The sequence below is a fragment of the Phyllopteryx taeniolatus genome, chromosome 1, assembly GCF_024500385.1.
Source record: "Phyllopteryx taeniolatus isolate TA_2022b chromosome 1, UOR_Ptae_1.2, whole genome shotgun sequence".
In the NCBI taxonomy this organism is placed as follows: Eukaryota; Metazoa; Chordata; class Actinopteri; order Syngnathiformes; family Syngnathidae; genus Phyllopteryx; species Phyllopteryx taeniolatus.
Window position 1 is genome coordinate 40995070 of NC_084502.1, and position 16445 is coordinate 41011514.

Sequence of the window (16445 nt, forward strand, 5' to 3'; positions counted from 1 at the left end):
ATATTAAAAAAATAAATAAATTAAAATATTCACTATCTAATATATCCGACACAAAACATGCCTTAAATACACAACGGAATCTTAAATTGTATCCAGTGTTTAGTGCATACAGAATAACCTTCATTATGAGTCACACTTGATGTAGATGTACCATGTAATTTTTTTTTTTTTTTTTTTTTACAATAATATGGATTTAGTTGTAATAATCAATCAGTGCTCTACGTTGTAATTGGAAACCTGAGAGGAGCAAAGGCAAAAAGCTAATGTAAAATAGTATTGGAGGATTACTTCAATAATCACTGTGATTATGTCATTCCAAACACATTTGAAAACTAATTAAAAAAAAAAAAACCTAACTCCCAGAAGAGGACAGGACCGAATCCCAAGAGGACCAGAAAATATTGAAAATGATAGACATCTTACTCTGTCCCAGAAATTAGATCCTGGTGGTTTTGTGCTGGGAGAAGGCATCAGTGTCTGCTGAGAGAGAATCCAGACTGTTTTTCCCCCCCATCCTTTTCATGCATACCTACACTCAGGTGTGCCAAGGCTTAAAGAGAATCCCTTCATCAGAGGCCGTAAATAAAACTATATGTATAGTCCAGTACATTGTGCATAAAAAGGTCTCTACTTCAATGGGGAGTGTGAAAACAAATGATAGGAGAGATTGGGAAATGTGTTGCATTATTACAGAGATGTGAAACGGGACAGGGGTGCATTGTGGGAGAGGCTGCCTATGAGCGAGGACATACAATAGGTGGGGGCAAAAGTCACTGACAAGTAGAGGTCAACAGCTGAAAAGCCAGCTGTGTTGAGATATGGCGAGCATGGGATTAAAAAAAACGGGAACTCATTCATCAAGCTTCTCACAGCAGGATTGCTGTTAGGATGACTGCACAGCATAACTTGGCTGCTATTTAATTGTTCATTAATAGGTTCAGACGACACAGAGCTGAGGTTCAGGCAGACAAGCAATTGGACATTTAAAGGCTGATGAAGCTTTTTGGGGTAAAAAAGGGTTGCGGCACAGATAAAGTGCCCTGGCCAAAAGGCTTCAAATTGGAAAGTTAGCACAAACACAGGGCTAGGATGGAAGCTGTGGGCTAACAAATGACGTCAAGGGGAATGAGTGCATCACAGTGGCAAGCAGGTGTCAGAACCTCAATGCCACAGAGGGGCAAAGTACTGTCAGCAGTCCCATCGAACTAGTCTAATGATAGTCCAATGTCATGCTCACTATTTTAGAAACAAGGTCCCTTCTGAAGAACACCACCTCCAAATAAAGCTGCATGCAGCAATCAGTCAGTTGTCGACGATTTAAATTTAATTTGATATGCCGTTTGGTTGAACACTAATCGCACACATAAAAAACTACGTGTGTTGTGTTTTTTTCATCTTTGGACCATCGCTAAGATACTGCCCATCCTATCCGCTAGTGACACAGAGATCATAGTCCACGCATTGGTTACCTCTTGCCTCGATTAGCTGTATTTTAACGTGCTGCTTTCTGGTCTTCCCATGTCTAGCCTGCAGTTAGTACAAAACGACTTTTGACGTTTCAATCACATTACTCTCATTCTCGCCAACTTGCATTTGCTCCCGGTCTACTTGAGATGCAATTTTAAGGTTTTGTTACTGACTCATAAAATGTTACAGGAATTAACACCCGCTTATCTCGCTGACTTATTTGTACCGTATGTTCTGTCCCGAAACAGACGCTCGCAAAACGCTGGTCTTTTGGTGACCCCGAGAGCCAGAAAGAAGTCTGCAGGCTCTCAAGCATTTTCTCTCTTTTTTTTCCTCCTCCCTCAAGCATTTTCTATTCGTGCTCCAGAACTCTGGAATGCCCTACCCGTGGATATTAGAGCTGCTACCACAGTAGAAATGTTTAAATCCAGACTAAAGACTTATTTCTACTCTTTCGCATTAGTTAAAGTACATGTAGGCCTGTTTTTACGCCGCTTGTCCTATCTCCTGCTCCCCCGTCTCCTGCTCGGAGAGAGGGCTTGGTCAGGTTGAACGAATCTTAGGCTTTTTGCAGTTTGGGTTCTATACTGACCAACTGGGACAAGATCTGATGTGGACCACTTCCCCCGGAGTCATTGCCATGGAGGATTCTGCTCTGCCCGACCGGGCCAGATCCTGAGGCAGAACCACTGAAGGCATCCACTCTGCGGCACCTTTTCTCTTTAAATTGACTCTTATGCCATCTTAAGGAACATTGTACAGCATTTTGCCATCATAATGAACATTGTACAGCAACAGACTATGTGATAAATGTTGCCCACTTGACTTGCTTGTCTTTATCGTTGTTGTCTCAATTCACACATGTTGTAAGATGCCCCTTTTTGATTAGACAAATTATTTAAATATTATTAATTGTTATTAATCTACAACCCCAATTACAATTAAGTTGGGACGTTGTGTTAAACAAATAAAAACAGAATACAATGCTTTGCAAATCATGTTCAACGCATATTTAATTGAATACACTACCAAGACAAGTTATTTAATGTTCAAACTGATAAACTTTATTGTTTTTAGCAAATAATCATTAACTTAGAATTTTATGGCTGCAACACGTTTCAAAAGAGCTGGGACAGGTGTCAAAAAAGACTGAGAAAGTTGAGGAATGCTCATCGAACACCTGTTTGGAACATTCCACAGGTAAACAGGCTAATTGGGAACAGGTGGGTGCCATGATTGGGTACAAAAGGAGCGTCCCTGAATTGCTCAGTCATTCACAAGCAAAGATGGGGGGAGGTTCACCTCTTTGTAAACAAGTGCGTGAGAAAATAGTCGAACAGTTTAAGGACAATGTTCCTCAACGTACAATTGCAACGAATTAGGGGATTTCATCATCAAGTTTAGGGGCAGGGTTTAAATTATTTTACCATGGTGTAGATGGGAAGAGAAATGGAGTAGGGGTTATTTTAAAAGAAGAGTTGGCTAAGAATGTCTTGGAGGTGAAAAGAGTATCAGATCGAGTGATGAGGCTGAAACTTGAAATTGAGGGTGTTGTGTGTAATGTGATTAGTGGCTATGCCCCACAGGTAGGATGTGACCTAGAGGTGAAAGAGAAATTCTGGAAGGAGCTAGACGAAGTAGTTCTGAGCATCACAGACAGAGAGAGAGTCGTGATTGGTGCAGATTGCAATGGACATGTTGGTGAAGGTAATGATGAAGAAGTGATGGGTAAGTACGGCATCCAGGAAAGGAACTTGGAGGGACAGATGGTGGTAGACTTTGCAACAAGGATGCAAATGGCTGTAGTGAACATTTTTTTGCCAGGAGAGTACTTGGTGTATCTTCTGGCAGGAAAGGAGAGAAGGAGACTTGGTGGTTGAACCACACAGTACAGGAAATCATACAAGGAAAAAGGTTAGCTAAGAAGAAGTGGGACACTGAGAGGACCGAGGAGAGGCGAAAGGAATACATTGAGATGCGACAGGGCAAAGGTAGAGGTGGCAAAGGCCAAACAAGAGGCATATGATGACATGTATGGCAGGTTGGACACTAAAGAAGGAGAAAAGGATCTATACAGGCTGGCCAGACAGAGGGATAGAGATGGCAAGGATGTGCAGCAGGTTAGGGTGATTAAGGATAGAGATGGAAATATGTTGACTGGTGCCAGCAGTGTACTAGCTAGATGGAAAGAATACTTCGAGGAGTTGATGAATTAGTTAAATGAGAGAGAAGGGAGAGTAGAAGAGGCAAGTGTGGTGGACCAGGAAGTGGCAATGATTAGCAATGGGGAGTGTGGTCAGGAAGTGAAGAAACGGGTCCAAGCAGGTTTGAACGGGTGGAGGAAGGTGTGTTATGTGACAGAAGAGTCTCTGCTATGATGACGGGCAAAGTTTATAAAACAGAGGCCAGCCATGATGTACGGATTAGAGACAATGGCACTGAAGAGACAACAGGAATCAGAGTTGAAGATGGCGGAAATTAAGATGTTGAGGTTTGCTCTCGGAGTGACCAGGTTGGATAAAATTAGAAATGAGCTCATCAGAGGGACAGCCAAGGTTCGATATTTTGGAGACAAAGTTAGAGAAAGCAGACTTCGATGGTTTGGACACGTCCAGAGGAGAAATAGTGAGTATATTGGTAGAAGGATGATCAGGATGGAGCTGCCAGGCAAGAGAGCTGGAGGAAGACCAAAGAGAAGGTTGATGGATGTCGTGAGGGAAGACATGATAGCAGTTGGTGTTCGAGAGGAGGATGCAGGAGATAGGCTTACATGGAATAGGATGACACGCTGTGGCGACCCCTAATGGGACAAGCCGAAAGGAAAAGAAGAAGAATTACAGTAAGTTAGCACCCATTATTTCTGCCATTTTGTAATGTTGGTTTGACCTGACTGATTAGAATAAATGAACTGATTAGAGAATATTTTTGAAGATGCTCAGTATACAGTACACAAGTACTGTATATACAGTAAATAAAGTCATTTAAATAGACACATTGCTCCAACTTGTGATCAGATTGGTGATCGGTTATCGTTTTATTTTTAAACTCGCTGATTGGTGATCGGCCCAAAAAAATCCTGATCGTGTAAAGCCTAGTATAAAAAATTTTAAGCAAAAGGAGTTCACATCCTTTGGACTCCAGAGAACTATTTTGGGGTAAAAATTCTGTTTTAGAGCAAAGCTCCACTACTTGCCTTGGCCTATTTTTCTGCCTTTAACACAAAGCTCCAATCAAAAACAATTTCAAATTAACACCTTTTACATGAAATACTGCAGTATTCACTTGAAAAACGTAGGGAATCAATACTCATGAAAGCAGGTTTTGAGTAAAATGTCTTACGGATGGCATTCAGCAGTGATGTGTGTGCGCGTGTGTGTGTGTGTGTGTGGGGGGGGACGGGGGGGGGGACCCAACCCGGGTCACTCTTCCTCAGCCGCTCGGTCTCTCCTCCCATCTATTCACTTCACATTGTGTCCACTGAATTGTCCTTTTAAAGGTGATCTCATGGACCAATCCCAGCCCACATTAGCATGCACGTTACATACCAGCACACATGCATTCAGAGCTCCTGAGACCTCAAATATAATTGTCCTTAAACCAGAGGATCCACGAATGTATATTGCCAAAGCCAAAAAAGGCGTGTGTGGGAGGTCGGGGGGGAAATAGGGGGTAAAGGGTGTGTATGTGATAATGTATATTTTTAGCAAACCAGATTAAAAAGATGTTACGTGATGTGTGCATGCCTTAAAACCTGCATCATGGTGTAAAGAGTGTTTGGTGGCGCAAGGAACATGCCACAAATGGAGGAATTTAGGGTATACTGTACTTTCATTAGCACTTATTATTTAAGAAAGTGCAGGCTGGGTTACAGTTGTTCAAACCTCAAATACAACCCCTATTCACTATCCTGTTTCATCTCAAACAAAGGCCAAATTTGACTGGGCTGGGCCTTTCTGATCAAGAAGAATCACAACTAAGGGAACTTATTTTTTAGTTCATTGGCATAGGTCTTTAAATTGGATGAATAAAATTACATTAATAATCCCAGTTTGTTGCCATCAAATAAATAATATTTTATTGTAATTTGATTGAAAGGTTATTTGGAGTAGAATCTAACTTTGCCAGTGGGATTGCTAAAAATCCATCTGTGTAATCTCATACATCCATTTTACCAAACTTTAAGATGATACATTTGTGGCTAATCAGATGACAAATCCTAAATGACAAAGTGGTGGCATCTTTGGCCTGAAAGTGACAAGAGACAAATGTCTTTGTCCACTCTGATGAGATGGACAGACAAAATACCAATGAAATTGTAAAAAAAAGAAAAAAAAAGATAATATACAACTCTATAAGAAATAATCATGATATTGTATGAAACCTTGACTACACAAGTCTGGCAGTGTACTTTCCCCCGTAAAGCAGTCATTACTTAGCAGTTAAGAAAATAGCTTGAATATAATGAATGGCTAAAAAAAAGGCACTCAGGCAAAAAACATTTACTGATGTGACCTTTGTCCAGATACCCAAGCTTCATTTAATGGATACCATTGAATAAGATTGAATAAGGAACTGTTCTGATTTAACCTTTGACTGTAACTAAGTTGGACATTGTGTGGTTCATTCCTTTTAAAATAAATAGGCTGCTTCCTTGGACATTGGACATCACCTGAAACTCCTCTTGCATTTACAGAAAAATAATTACTAAAAGTCTGACAATAAGTAGATACTTCCAGAGATGCCGTGGACTGAGGCAAAATCTAAAATCTTGGTATATACAGTAAAATATGTAATTGTGTCAAAGTGTTCATTCACTAAATTTGATGTATGCCCTGATGCCTCGACGGTGCAACAGGATTTCAGCAAACATCTCAAACGAGATTTGGGATTGGAACAGCGTGCGCTTACACTTCATTGGCAGGCAGAGAAAAACCTATAAATCATGTTGAGAAATTCAACATTGTGATGGTAAAAATGGTAAAAGATGGTAAAAGTGCATAAACAGATAAGTGTTTATGCTCACAGTTTACAGAAGTACCACATCTACATTTTTAACATGGTGAGGGATAGTTTTGAGAAAAGCATGCTCAGTAACTGCGGCGTATTAACATTGCTTGATTGGTTCTCTGTGCAGGCTGGGAGCGTTTGCAAGTAAAGACGAGCAGAGCTGAAGGATGACGAAGACGTGCACCTTCCCTCCTTTCTGAATCTTCATTTACAAATCTCTTTCTGTCATCTAATTTTCTCAGCTTCTCGAAGTATATCCGCAGATCCTTGTTCTGTCTAATCTGCTCTTGCACCACTCACTTTTGCTTATACTCCAGCGTGAACATCAACATGCTGGGGGGCTCTGTTTAGCTCTGAATATACGGCACACTGTTAACAACCCCATAGAAAGATGTAAATGTCAGCAAAGTACTGTAAAATCAAAGTTGAACTCGAGAAAAATTACATTACAATGTGGTTATGTTTTAGGCCCAGCAGAGGATGTACTTCCTGCGGCTTCTGAGAAAGCATGGCCTGCCACCGGAGCTGCTGAGACAGTTCTACACAGCGGTCATCGAATCAGTCCTGTGTTCTTCCATCACAGTCTGGTTTGGTGCTGCTACAAAAAAGGACAAACTCCGACTGCAACGGACAATCAAAACTGCTGAAAGGATTGTCGGTACCCCCCCCTACCCACCCTTGAGGACTTGCACGCTGCCAGAACTAAGACATGGGCGTGCAAAATCCTCCCGGACCCTCCCCACCCCGGTCACCAGCTCTTCCAGCTCCTTCCCTCAGGTAGGCGCTACCGATCAATGCAAACTAGAACTAGTAGACATTCCAACAGCTTCTTCCCTCTTGCAATCAACTTCTTGAACAGCTAACTTACAATTCCATTACAACAAGCTGGCAATTTTTTGACTTGAGTTCGTTGTCACATTTCTGTATTATGTATTACTCGTGCACTCACTGTAGTTGTCTCGCCGTGCTGCACTATTTGCATATAGTGGCCACTCATGCCAGAGTAGCATCTGCTCCATTTGCACACTGATTGAGGAGTATCTGTAACATTTGCACAACCATTGTCCCAGATTATCGCAGTACTCGTCACTTTAAACCGCATACACTCCTTGAAGTCTCAGTGCCCTTTGCACAATGGTCATTGCACCGGACTATTGCGATATTAGCCATTCGAACTGAGGACTCTGCATCTTTTTGCACAATTGTTGTTTGTTGTTGTTTTTTGTCAATGTCTTTATGTCTCCAAAGTGTTCTGTAAATTGACTGTCTGTTGTACTAGAGCGGCTCCAACTACCGGAGACAAATTCCTTGTGTGTTTTGGACATACTTGGCAAATAAAGATGATTCTGATTCTGATGCCTTGTGGCTGTAAATTTTGTTTAAGTCAAGCAGACTTAACAAGAGAAGGTTTGTACATGGGGGGGGAAGGCTAGACAAAGAGTACAGTGAGTAACAAGTGTATTCATGCTTCTTTGCTACACTCGTATAACACATTTGATATTTTCCCTGAATCTGTGAAACGATAGCGGTCACTCTAAAATGTAGGAATGTTAATGTTTTGTATTCTCCGCTTTCATAGTTGATAAAATTCACTATCACGGTGTTCAACAAACATTTTCAAAATGTCACATTCATCAGAGGTAGTCGGATTCCATAGAGCATTTGGATTACCTTGCTGTCACTACTTTACTGGTTGTTTTCTCCATGTGTTTAAGATTTCCATTTTCAACCAATCTACTTCATAATTAATTGCAGCAAGAAGCCCACTTATTGTTAATTATATATTATACTTGAGGTAACTCATTGTCCTCATTGAAGACACTATTAAATTGACTATTTTATAAGGAAGAGCCATTAAAAAAACACACATTTTCAACTAATGACACATTGAACTTACCTCGTCCCATTCTGAGGTGAATGACGGTGATTTCTCAAGCCTTTTCTTCCCGCTGCTACAGTTGGAAACAGATTCACTTCGGTTCACCAGTCCTCCGTCGTCTTCACTCGGAGGCGACACAAGCAAATTTGAGTCTGACTTGGAGAGGCTGCGGGCCAGTTTGAGGTCCCCAGGAGGACGCATCCTACCAGATACTGCCCCCAAGTCCCTGGGGTCCTTCTTCACAGTAGCATAAATGGCATTTGGATCACAGTCTGTTAGGATGGCAGCCATATTGGGACGGCTATGTGGTGTTGAAACTGCTTGCTCTTTCGCTTTGGCTCTCGACTGCGGTTGGGTCTGACCAGGTGGCGCGACACCTGGAATCCTGAAGGGCTCCTCGCGACAATCAAACACTGGGGACGATCCGTGCAGAAGGCCAGTAAACTGCTCTGGGATACCCTGATCTGGGCTGAGCTGCGAGTTATCTAGACAGAGAAAAACATCACAAGGTCAGCGAGGAGGGGAGGGTTGTTTGCGAGAGCCGAAACTGGATGGAAGACTGAGCGTCAGACCCTTAAAGCAGGGCTCATAAGAAACCGCCCACACAAGCGTTGAAACAGTTTTGTAATTGTTTCCTAGCAGGGGTGATGAAGAGAGGTGGGGGTGGGAAAAAAGTTGGAGAAGACAGGAGGCATATGTTTGCGAGAGAAATGTCAAGATTCCACAACCGGCTTGCAGCAATCTCTTGACAAACTGCTGGCACTGAACGCCTGCATTCTGTATCAGCCTTTATCCTCTGTTGGAAATGTGACTGGCTTCGTCAGACAAGATCCACTTGTCTGTTGTTTCCTTACAGGGCCACAAGAAACACTATGCCAAATGACAAGCTAAGCTTTGCTGCATGCACACGTGCATCATATAAAACACAAACTACAATGAAAATGAATCAGAAGACTCACCAAGGAGAGTTCCACTTACAGAGTGTGCTTTCTCCAACAAAAACAACTCCTTAATGAGATGGCAAGTGCAATTAAAAACAATTGGTTTTTCCTCCTCCCTCCCCATAGGAATTAGAGTCACATAAGCCCCTTTCCTCCATCGGAGCTGCCACACAGCTTGGCTTTCATTTAAAGAGGCATAAACACTGGTTTGGTTCTGGTTTTTCCATCCGCTATGTGCTGCTACGCTATGTGCTGTTATCTGCCTGTGTGACTAGTAGCTCTCTGTGTTTTCTGAATTCTAATTCTGGACTCCAATGAAGGCTCAGGAATGGAAATTTGAATCGCCCCATCCTCAGTGGCCAGACTCTAGGTAATTAGCACAGTGACACATGCAGAGGGAGCATGTATGGAGGGGAATGGACTGTCTCTGTCGGGGTCATGGGGTCAGGGTGCTTGGTGACAGGGAAACTAGAGTAGTGGTCACAAGAAAAAAAAAATAATAATAATAAAAATCAGACCAGCGGAGGTCACGTCTCCATTTCGAAACCAAAAAATTGGCATTGCCATTCCTGTTGTCTAACAACACCTTGAACTCTTGTCACGCACTGCCAAACACTTGAACTTGAAGTACAGGAGGGTTTGCATGCGATAAAAGAGGTGAGTGGTTGTACTGTGCACATATGTCAGGATCAATCCCAAACTCGAAGGTGCGTAAACGCCCTCTGAGCACATAGATCTGGTTCCAACAATCTCACACCCGGTTAACACCCTTCAGGATGACTACACCATCTACTGCTGCTTTTAAGCCTCTGTACGAGAGCATGACGCAATATTATTGCAGCTCATATACAGGAGATGAGGTCACTTCAGATGTGGAATACGTGTTTGCTTTGGCACGGCAAGCACCGTGTTTCACTAATGATGTCATGTTTGGTTTGCAGAAACAGACGCAGTGGTGCCAACTATCATTCCACATTGCTGCACTTCCTAACTGGACTGAGAGTGGGAGGCCATTTGTTAAAGGCAAAATCTGATACATATCCAGTTGCTTTCAAGTTATTTGCTTCGAAACATGTGCTCTTTCACTGCATAACTGCCCCATTTTAATTATTGCCTACAGTATACCCCTATTTAAAGAACTACTCCTAAGTGGCCGTGTGAAATCCATGCAGAGCAGTGAATTCCTGAAGGGAACAATATTGAGTTTGTGACTGATGGTAAAAACAAGTATCCCTGACTATGCATTCATCCTCCACCTGCCACAGAAGGACGAGTAACCAGATCTGCTTGATGCAGAATAAAAGTCACGCCCACATGAGCAAAATGAAATTGTTCTGAGACAGCTGGTTTAGATTTCATCATGGCAAGAAGGTTTGCTGGTGAACATGAAGTTAAGAAGAGCCCTGTGTGAAAATTGTTTTTGTAGCTTTCAAAATTGGAGTAGGGCATAAATTTCACTATAACAACTAGTGACCCCAGAAAAGGCCCTGAACATTAATACTGGCAATATAATTCCCCTCATGGACTAAAGTCTCGGAACTAACCTCTTAATCAGCAGATTAATAAATCAGATGTTAGGCTAGACTCTTTACTATTGAGAGGGATGGCAGCTGGAGCCAATTTATAGATTTGCCTCAAGGGTAACTTAAAATGGGACATACTATGGAAGATTGACTTTTTATTGCTTGTATACAAACAGTGGGGTCTCTTGGGCGCCTTGCTGCCCATCAAGTGTAAAATTAAACCAGTTAATCTTTACTTATCTGCCCATTTAAAAATGTGTTTGTGAGAGCCGTTTGGAATTTTGTCACACTGTTACGTAACAGAGGGGTGGAATTTACAAAATAACCAACCTCACACAGTGTTTCTATGGCCATGACTTCAAAGCTAGGCTAAGAAAAGACCCATGGTCACACTACATTGTCTGAAACACTACCAGGTCAAAGCCAAAATGTACACAGAGCTGCACTGTGTTATCTTGTGAGAACAGCAAATACAATAGGACCCCCTGTTCACGAACAAATCGTTTTCCGAACAAAATTTCTGATAAATAAAATTCTGATAAAATTTCCACATTCATCGAGCGGACCGCGACATGGAATCATCGGGAAAAACGGGATATGCCTCTATATCAACGAAAAATGGTGTACGGACATCACGGTGCTCAGCACACACTGCAGCCCGCATTTGGAGTCGCTATTCTTAAACTGTAAACCATTCTACTCGCCACGTGAGTTCGCATCATTCATACTGGCTGGAGTCTATATTCCGCCTCAAGCTAACACGAACGCCGCATTGCTAACGCTCGCCGATCAAGTCAACGAAATTGAAAAACACACCCCGACTCACCCCTCATTATTCTCGGGGACTTTAACAAAGCTAAACTCAACCACGAACTCCCTAAATACAAGCAGCACATCGACTGTCCTACCAGGGAAAATAATACTTTAGACCACTGCTACACCACGGTAAAAAACGCATACCGTGCTATACCTCGTGCAGCCTTGGGCTCGTCTGATCACTGCTTAATTCACTTAATACCGACGTACAGGCAAGAACTTAAATGTGCGAAGCCTACAGTGAAAACAGTCAAAAAGTGGACAAATGAAGCCAAGATGGAACTTCAAAGCTGTTTAGACTGCACAGACTGGAGTGTCTTTGAAAATTCAGCTGGCAGCCTGGATGAATATACGGACACTGTCACATCCTATATCAGTTTCTGTGAAGAGGTCTGTGTACCAACAAAATCATTTCGCACATTCAACAACATTAAGCCGTGGTTCACTGCTAAACTTAAGCAGCTTCGCCAAGCTAAGGAGGATGCATATCAGAGCGGGGACAGGGCCCTGTATAATCGAGCTAGAAACCAGCTGACCAAAGAAATTAACATTGCAAAGAGGATCTATACAGCAAAGTTGGAAAAACAGTTTAGCGCAAACGACTAAATCAGTCTGGCATGCATTCCAATCGCTGACTAATTACAAGCGACGATCCCCCCAAGCTGAGAACAATAGCACACTAGCCAACGACTTGAATACCTTCTACTGCAGATTTGAAAAGGACAGTTTCACACCACACACCAACCCGGCCGCACCCACGACCACAATCACACCTCTGACCTCTGCGTTAACCATCCGTGAACAGGATGTGAGACGCATCTTCAAACAACAAAAGAATAACAAAGCGGCAGGGCCGGACCACGTGTCCCAATCCTGCCTCAAAGTCTGCGCGGACCAGCTCGCTCCAGTCTTCACTCAGATCTTCAACAGATCTCTGGAACTGTGCGAAGTTCCATCCTGTTTCAAACGCTCCACCATCATCCCAGTCCCCAAGAAACCTGCAATCCCGGGTCTGAATGACTACAGGCCTGTCGCTTTGACATCTGTGGTCATGAAGTCCTTTTGAACCACCTCAAGAGTGTCACAGGTCCCCTGCTGGACCCCCTGCAGTTTGCCTACCAAGCGAACAGATCTGCGGATGATGCAGTCAACATGGGACTGCACTTCATCCTAGAACACCTCGACAGTGCAGGGACCTACGCGAGGATCCTGTTCGTGGACTTCAGCTCACCGTTCAACACCATCATCTCTGAACTCCTTTCATCCAAGTTTCTCCAGCTCAGCGTCTCACCTGCCATCTGCCAGTGGATTTACAGCTTTCTGACGGGCAGGACACAGCAGGTCAGGCTGGGGGAGGCCACCTCATCCAGACGCAGCATCAGCACTGGGGCGCCCCAAGGTTGTGTCCTCTCTCCGCTGCTCTTCTCTCTCTACACGAACGACTGCACCTCAGCGAACCCGACTGTCAAACTCCTGAAGTTTGCAGATGACACCACTGTCATCGGCCTCATCAAGGACGGTGACGAGTCTGCATATCGACAGGAAGCGGAGCGGCTGGAGCTGTGGTGCGGCCGACACAACCTGGAGCTGAACACGCTCAAGACTGTAGAGATGATCGTGGACTTCAGGAGGCATCCTTCGCCACAGCTGCCCCTCACGTTGTCCAGCTGCCTTGTGTCAACCGTCGAGATCTTCAAGTTCCTGGGAATTACAATCTCCCAGGACCTGAAGTGGGAGACCAACATCAACTCCGTCCTCAAAAAGGCCCAGCAGAGGATGTACTTCCTGCGGCTTCTGAGAAAGCACGGCCTGCCACCGGAGCTGCTGAGACAGTTCTACACAGCGGTCATCGAATCAGTCCTGTGTTCTTCCATCACAGTCTGGTTTGGTGCTGCTACAAAAAAGGACAAACTCCGACTGCAACGGACAATCAAAACTGCTGAAAGGATTGTCGGTACCCCCCTACCCACCCTTGAGGACTTGCACGCTGCCAGAACTAAGACATGGGCGTGCAAAATCCTCCCGGACCCTCCCCACCCCGGTCACCAGCTCTTCCAGCTCCTTCCCTCAGGTAGGCGCTACCGATCAATGCAAACTAGAACTAGTAGACATTCCAACAGCTTCTTCCCTCTTGCAATCAACTTCTTAAACAGCTAACTTATAATTCCATTACAACAAGCTGGCAATTTTTTTTTGACTTGAGTTCGTTGTCACATTTCTGTGGGGCCAATTATGTATTACTCGTGCACTCACTGTAGTTGTCTCGCCGTGCTGCACTATTTGCATATACTGGCCACTCATGCCAGAGTAGCATCTGCTCCATTTGCACACTGATTGAGGAGTATCTGTAACATTTGCACAACCATTGTCCCTGATTATCGCACTACTCGTCACTTTAAACCGCATACACTCCTTGAAGTCTCAGTGCCCTTTGCACAATGGTCATTGCACCGGACTATTGCGATATTAGCCATTCGAACTGCTCTAAGTGCTAGAGGACTCTGCATCTTTTTGCACAATTGTTTTTTGTCAATGTCTTTATGTCTCCAAAGTGTTCTGTAAATTGACTGTCTGTTGTACTAGAGCAGCTCCAACTACCGGAGACAAATTCCTTGTGTGTTTTGGACATACTTGGCAAATAAAGATGATTCTGATTCTGATATTGCTTTGGTTCACAAACTATGCTTCAGTTCGCAAACAGTCAAAGTATCCACGCAGAATGCTCAAGCTGTGCTTTCTCTCTCACAGCGTAAATGTCATTCTCTCCATGCATCATGTATTTCAGGTATCTTTAGTTTTTGCTGTATGGCATGTCAAGTGAAAAGTGCAAGTGATTGTGCTATTAGGAAACCCTGGACAGTGAGCTCTCATCGAAAGGCCTGGGCCCGTGCTGCCCCTTATTGTTTTTATTGAATTGTTTCTTTTCAAGAGATGTAAATGTAAATTACAGGGGGACGGACTTGCATTCCTACAACAGCAGAAATGCAGTGCGTCAATCACTAGTCACTGCCGGTGCACATTACAGAGCACCACAGTATGGAGAAACAGGTTGTTCCGCAGGAGGCTCCTGGCTCAGCGTGCTCACCCGCGGCCTGCCACGTCGGCCCTACCGGCAGCTCCTTGCTGTGAATCTACACCGGCCATGGTCGAAAGCGACTTAGTTTTGGAGCTGGAATGGATTCATTCTATTTGCATTCATTTTCATGGGAAATATTGCTAAGTCTTGGAAAAAATTAAGTTTGTGAATCGAGGTTCCACTGTACTTGAAAGGACGATACTTATGAACTGGAAGATACACAAGCCAGACTGCTATAAAAATTTGGTTGAAGGACTTTAGAATTACTGTCAATGGAAAAGGCAACCACAGTCCTTAAAGATCATGAAAATGAGCAACCTGTCCCATGGACTGTCGTTATAGAATATTTGAATAAAAGAACAATAACTTAATTTCGTTTGAGTGGGAACTGGACTATTTTGAAGAATATCATTGCTGAATGCTGAGTGTGATGCTGTTAGAGTGGCATGATAATGATAACAGATCAGTGGTTAATTTAGAGATGCCCTGGACCATCATCTCCAAAAGTTATCTGTATCAACACCCCCCGTAATTGGGCAGATTTTTGCCGATTCTTAATTTCTCATAAAACAGTAAATGCTGTTCAGTGTCAGAATGACCCAGGATGCTGTCTTTACTCCGTTTTTCTACTACATGAAGGTCTAACTCCATTCTATCCAATACGTATCTTACCTGAGACGATGATGTGGTTGTCCCAGGTCTGTTATGCCCGTGCTGCCAAAGCTCCTGATATTGCTTTTACAGCAAAATCTTCTGCTCCTCTACTACCACCATCAGCAATAAGTGGAGATGAAGAACAGTATATATACTGTACTATACCACATATTCTTAAATTGACTGCATATAACAACCAGAAGGGCAACCAGGAGAAGGTTTTGAGTAAGTTTCAGCGTTTTAGTGTAGACACACACATTTATTGAAATGATTCCATGTTTACGGGAAACCTTTTAAAAACAAATAAGAAAAAGATAGGCTCTGTTTCCATGAGGACGGGGCCTCAGTCCTCACTGCTGTTTTCTCTGTAATGTATCTGTACAGCAGCATAGGCATCGGCCTGAAATAATCCATATCGGTCAGGCCCTAGTATGGAGTGTAGTGTATGAAGTGTGGCCTCCAAAGGTAAACATGCTTTTGTTGTCTTTACGGGTGATTGCTTTTCCCCTCCCCACACTTAGCCACTTGCCTCATTCAACCCCCCCAGCTGCGCTCCTAGTCATCATGGTAATGAACACATTGATTCTACAGTAAAAGTGGGCAGGCTGGGCAGAGACTTAATTTAATGAAATAAGACATCAAAACAGTTCCGGGTGACAAAAAAAAGGGGTGTTATGCATACTGTATCCTTTAGCAGTTTTTTCTTGCAATACAAAAGTTAATCTACTCTTCTAAGAAAGTGAAAAAATGAATGACGAAACAATCAGTTATTGGTTATAGTTTTTGGCCTTTGACACCCATATTAAACGAACTTTACAATACAGCAAAATTATTATGAAGAAAATGTTTTGGCACTAAAAGCTTGCTCTAATGGGAAAGCCTAAGCTTGAATTCAAAATGACATTATATGATGCAACTGCACACATAGATAACAAAACAAGAATCTCCTCAAAACATTTTCATATTGGCAATGAAATGAGTCTCACCCACTTCCCGCTACAAAATATCACTCAGTCTACAGACAATCCAAACCCAATCTGCTGTTCCAGAACATCAACAGTGCATACCCAAGCAGGGAGATA

At 43.1% G+C, this 16445-nt stretch overlaps 1 protein-coding gene across 9 annotated transcripts in view; it reads right to left on the bottom strand.

Moving 5' to 3' along the window:
• Window positions 1-16445, bottom strand: part of LOC133488194 (ankyrin repeat and SAM domain-containing protein 1A-like) — a 100742-nt gene that overhangs the window by 25654 nt on the left and 58643 nt on the right. For 6 of the 9 annotated variants that reach the window (XM_061795806.1, XM_061795813.1, XM_061795789.1 and 3 more), the window contains 2 exons: window positions 8372-8838; window positions 424-480 (listed from right to left, as the gene is read on the bottom strand). In XM_061795806.1, the coding sequence (XP_061651790.1) occupies window positions 424-480; window positions 8372-8838 (524 nt within the window). The remainder of the gene's footprint in view (window positions 1-423; window positions 481-8371; window positions 8839-16445) is intronic. The other 3 variants (XM_061795822.1, XM_061795846.1, XM_061795799.1) reach the window with 2 other exon arrangements.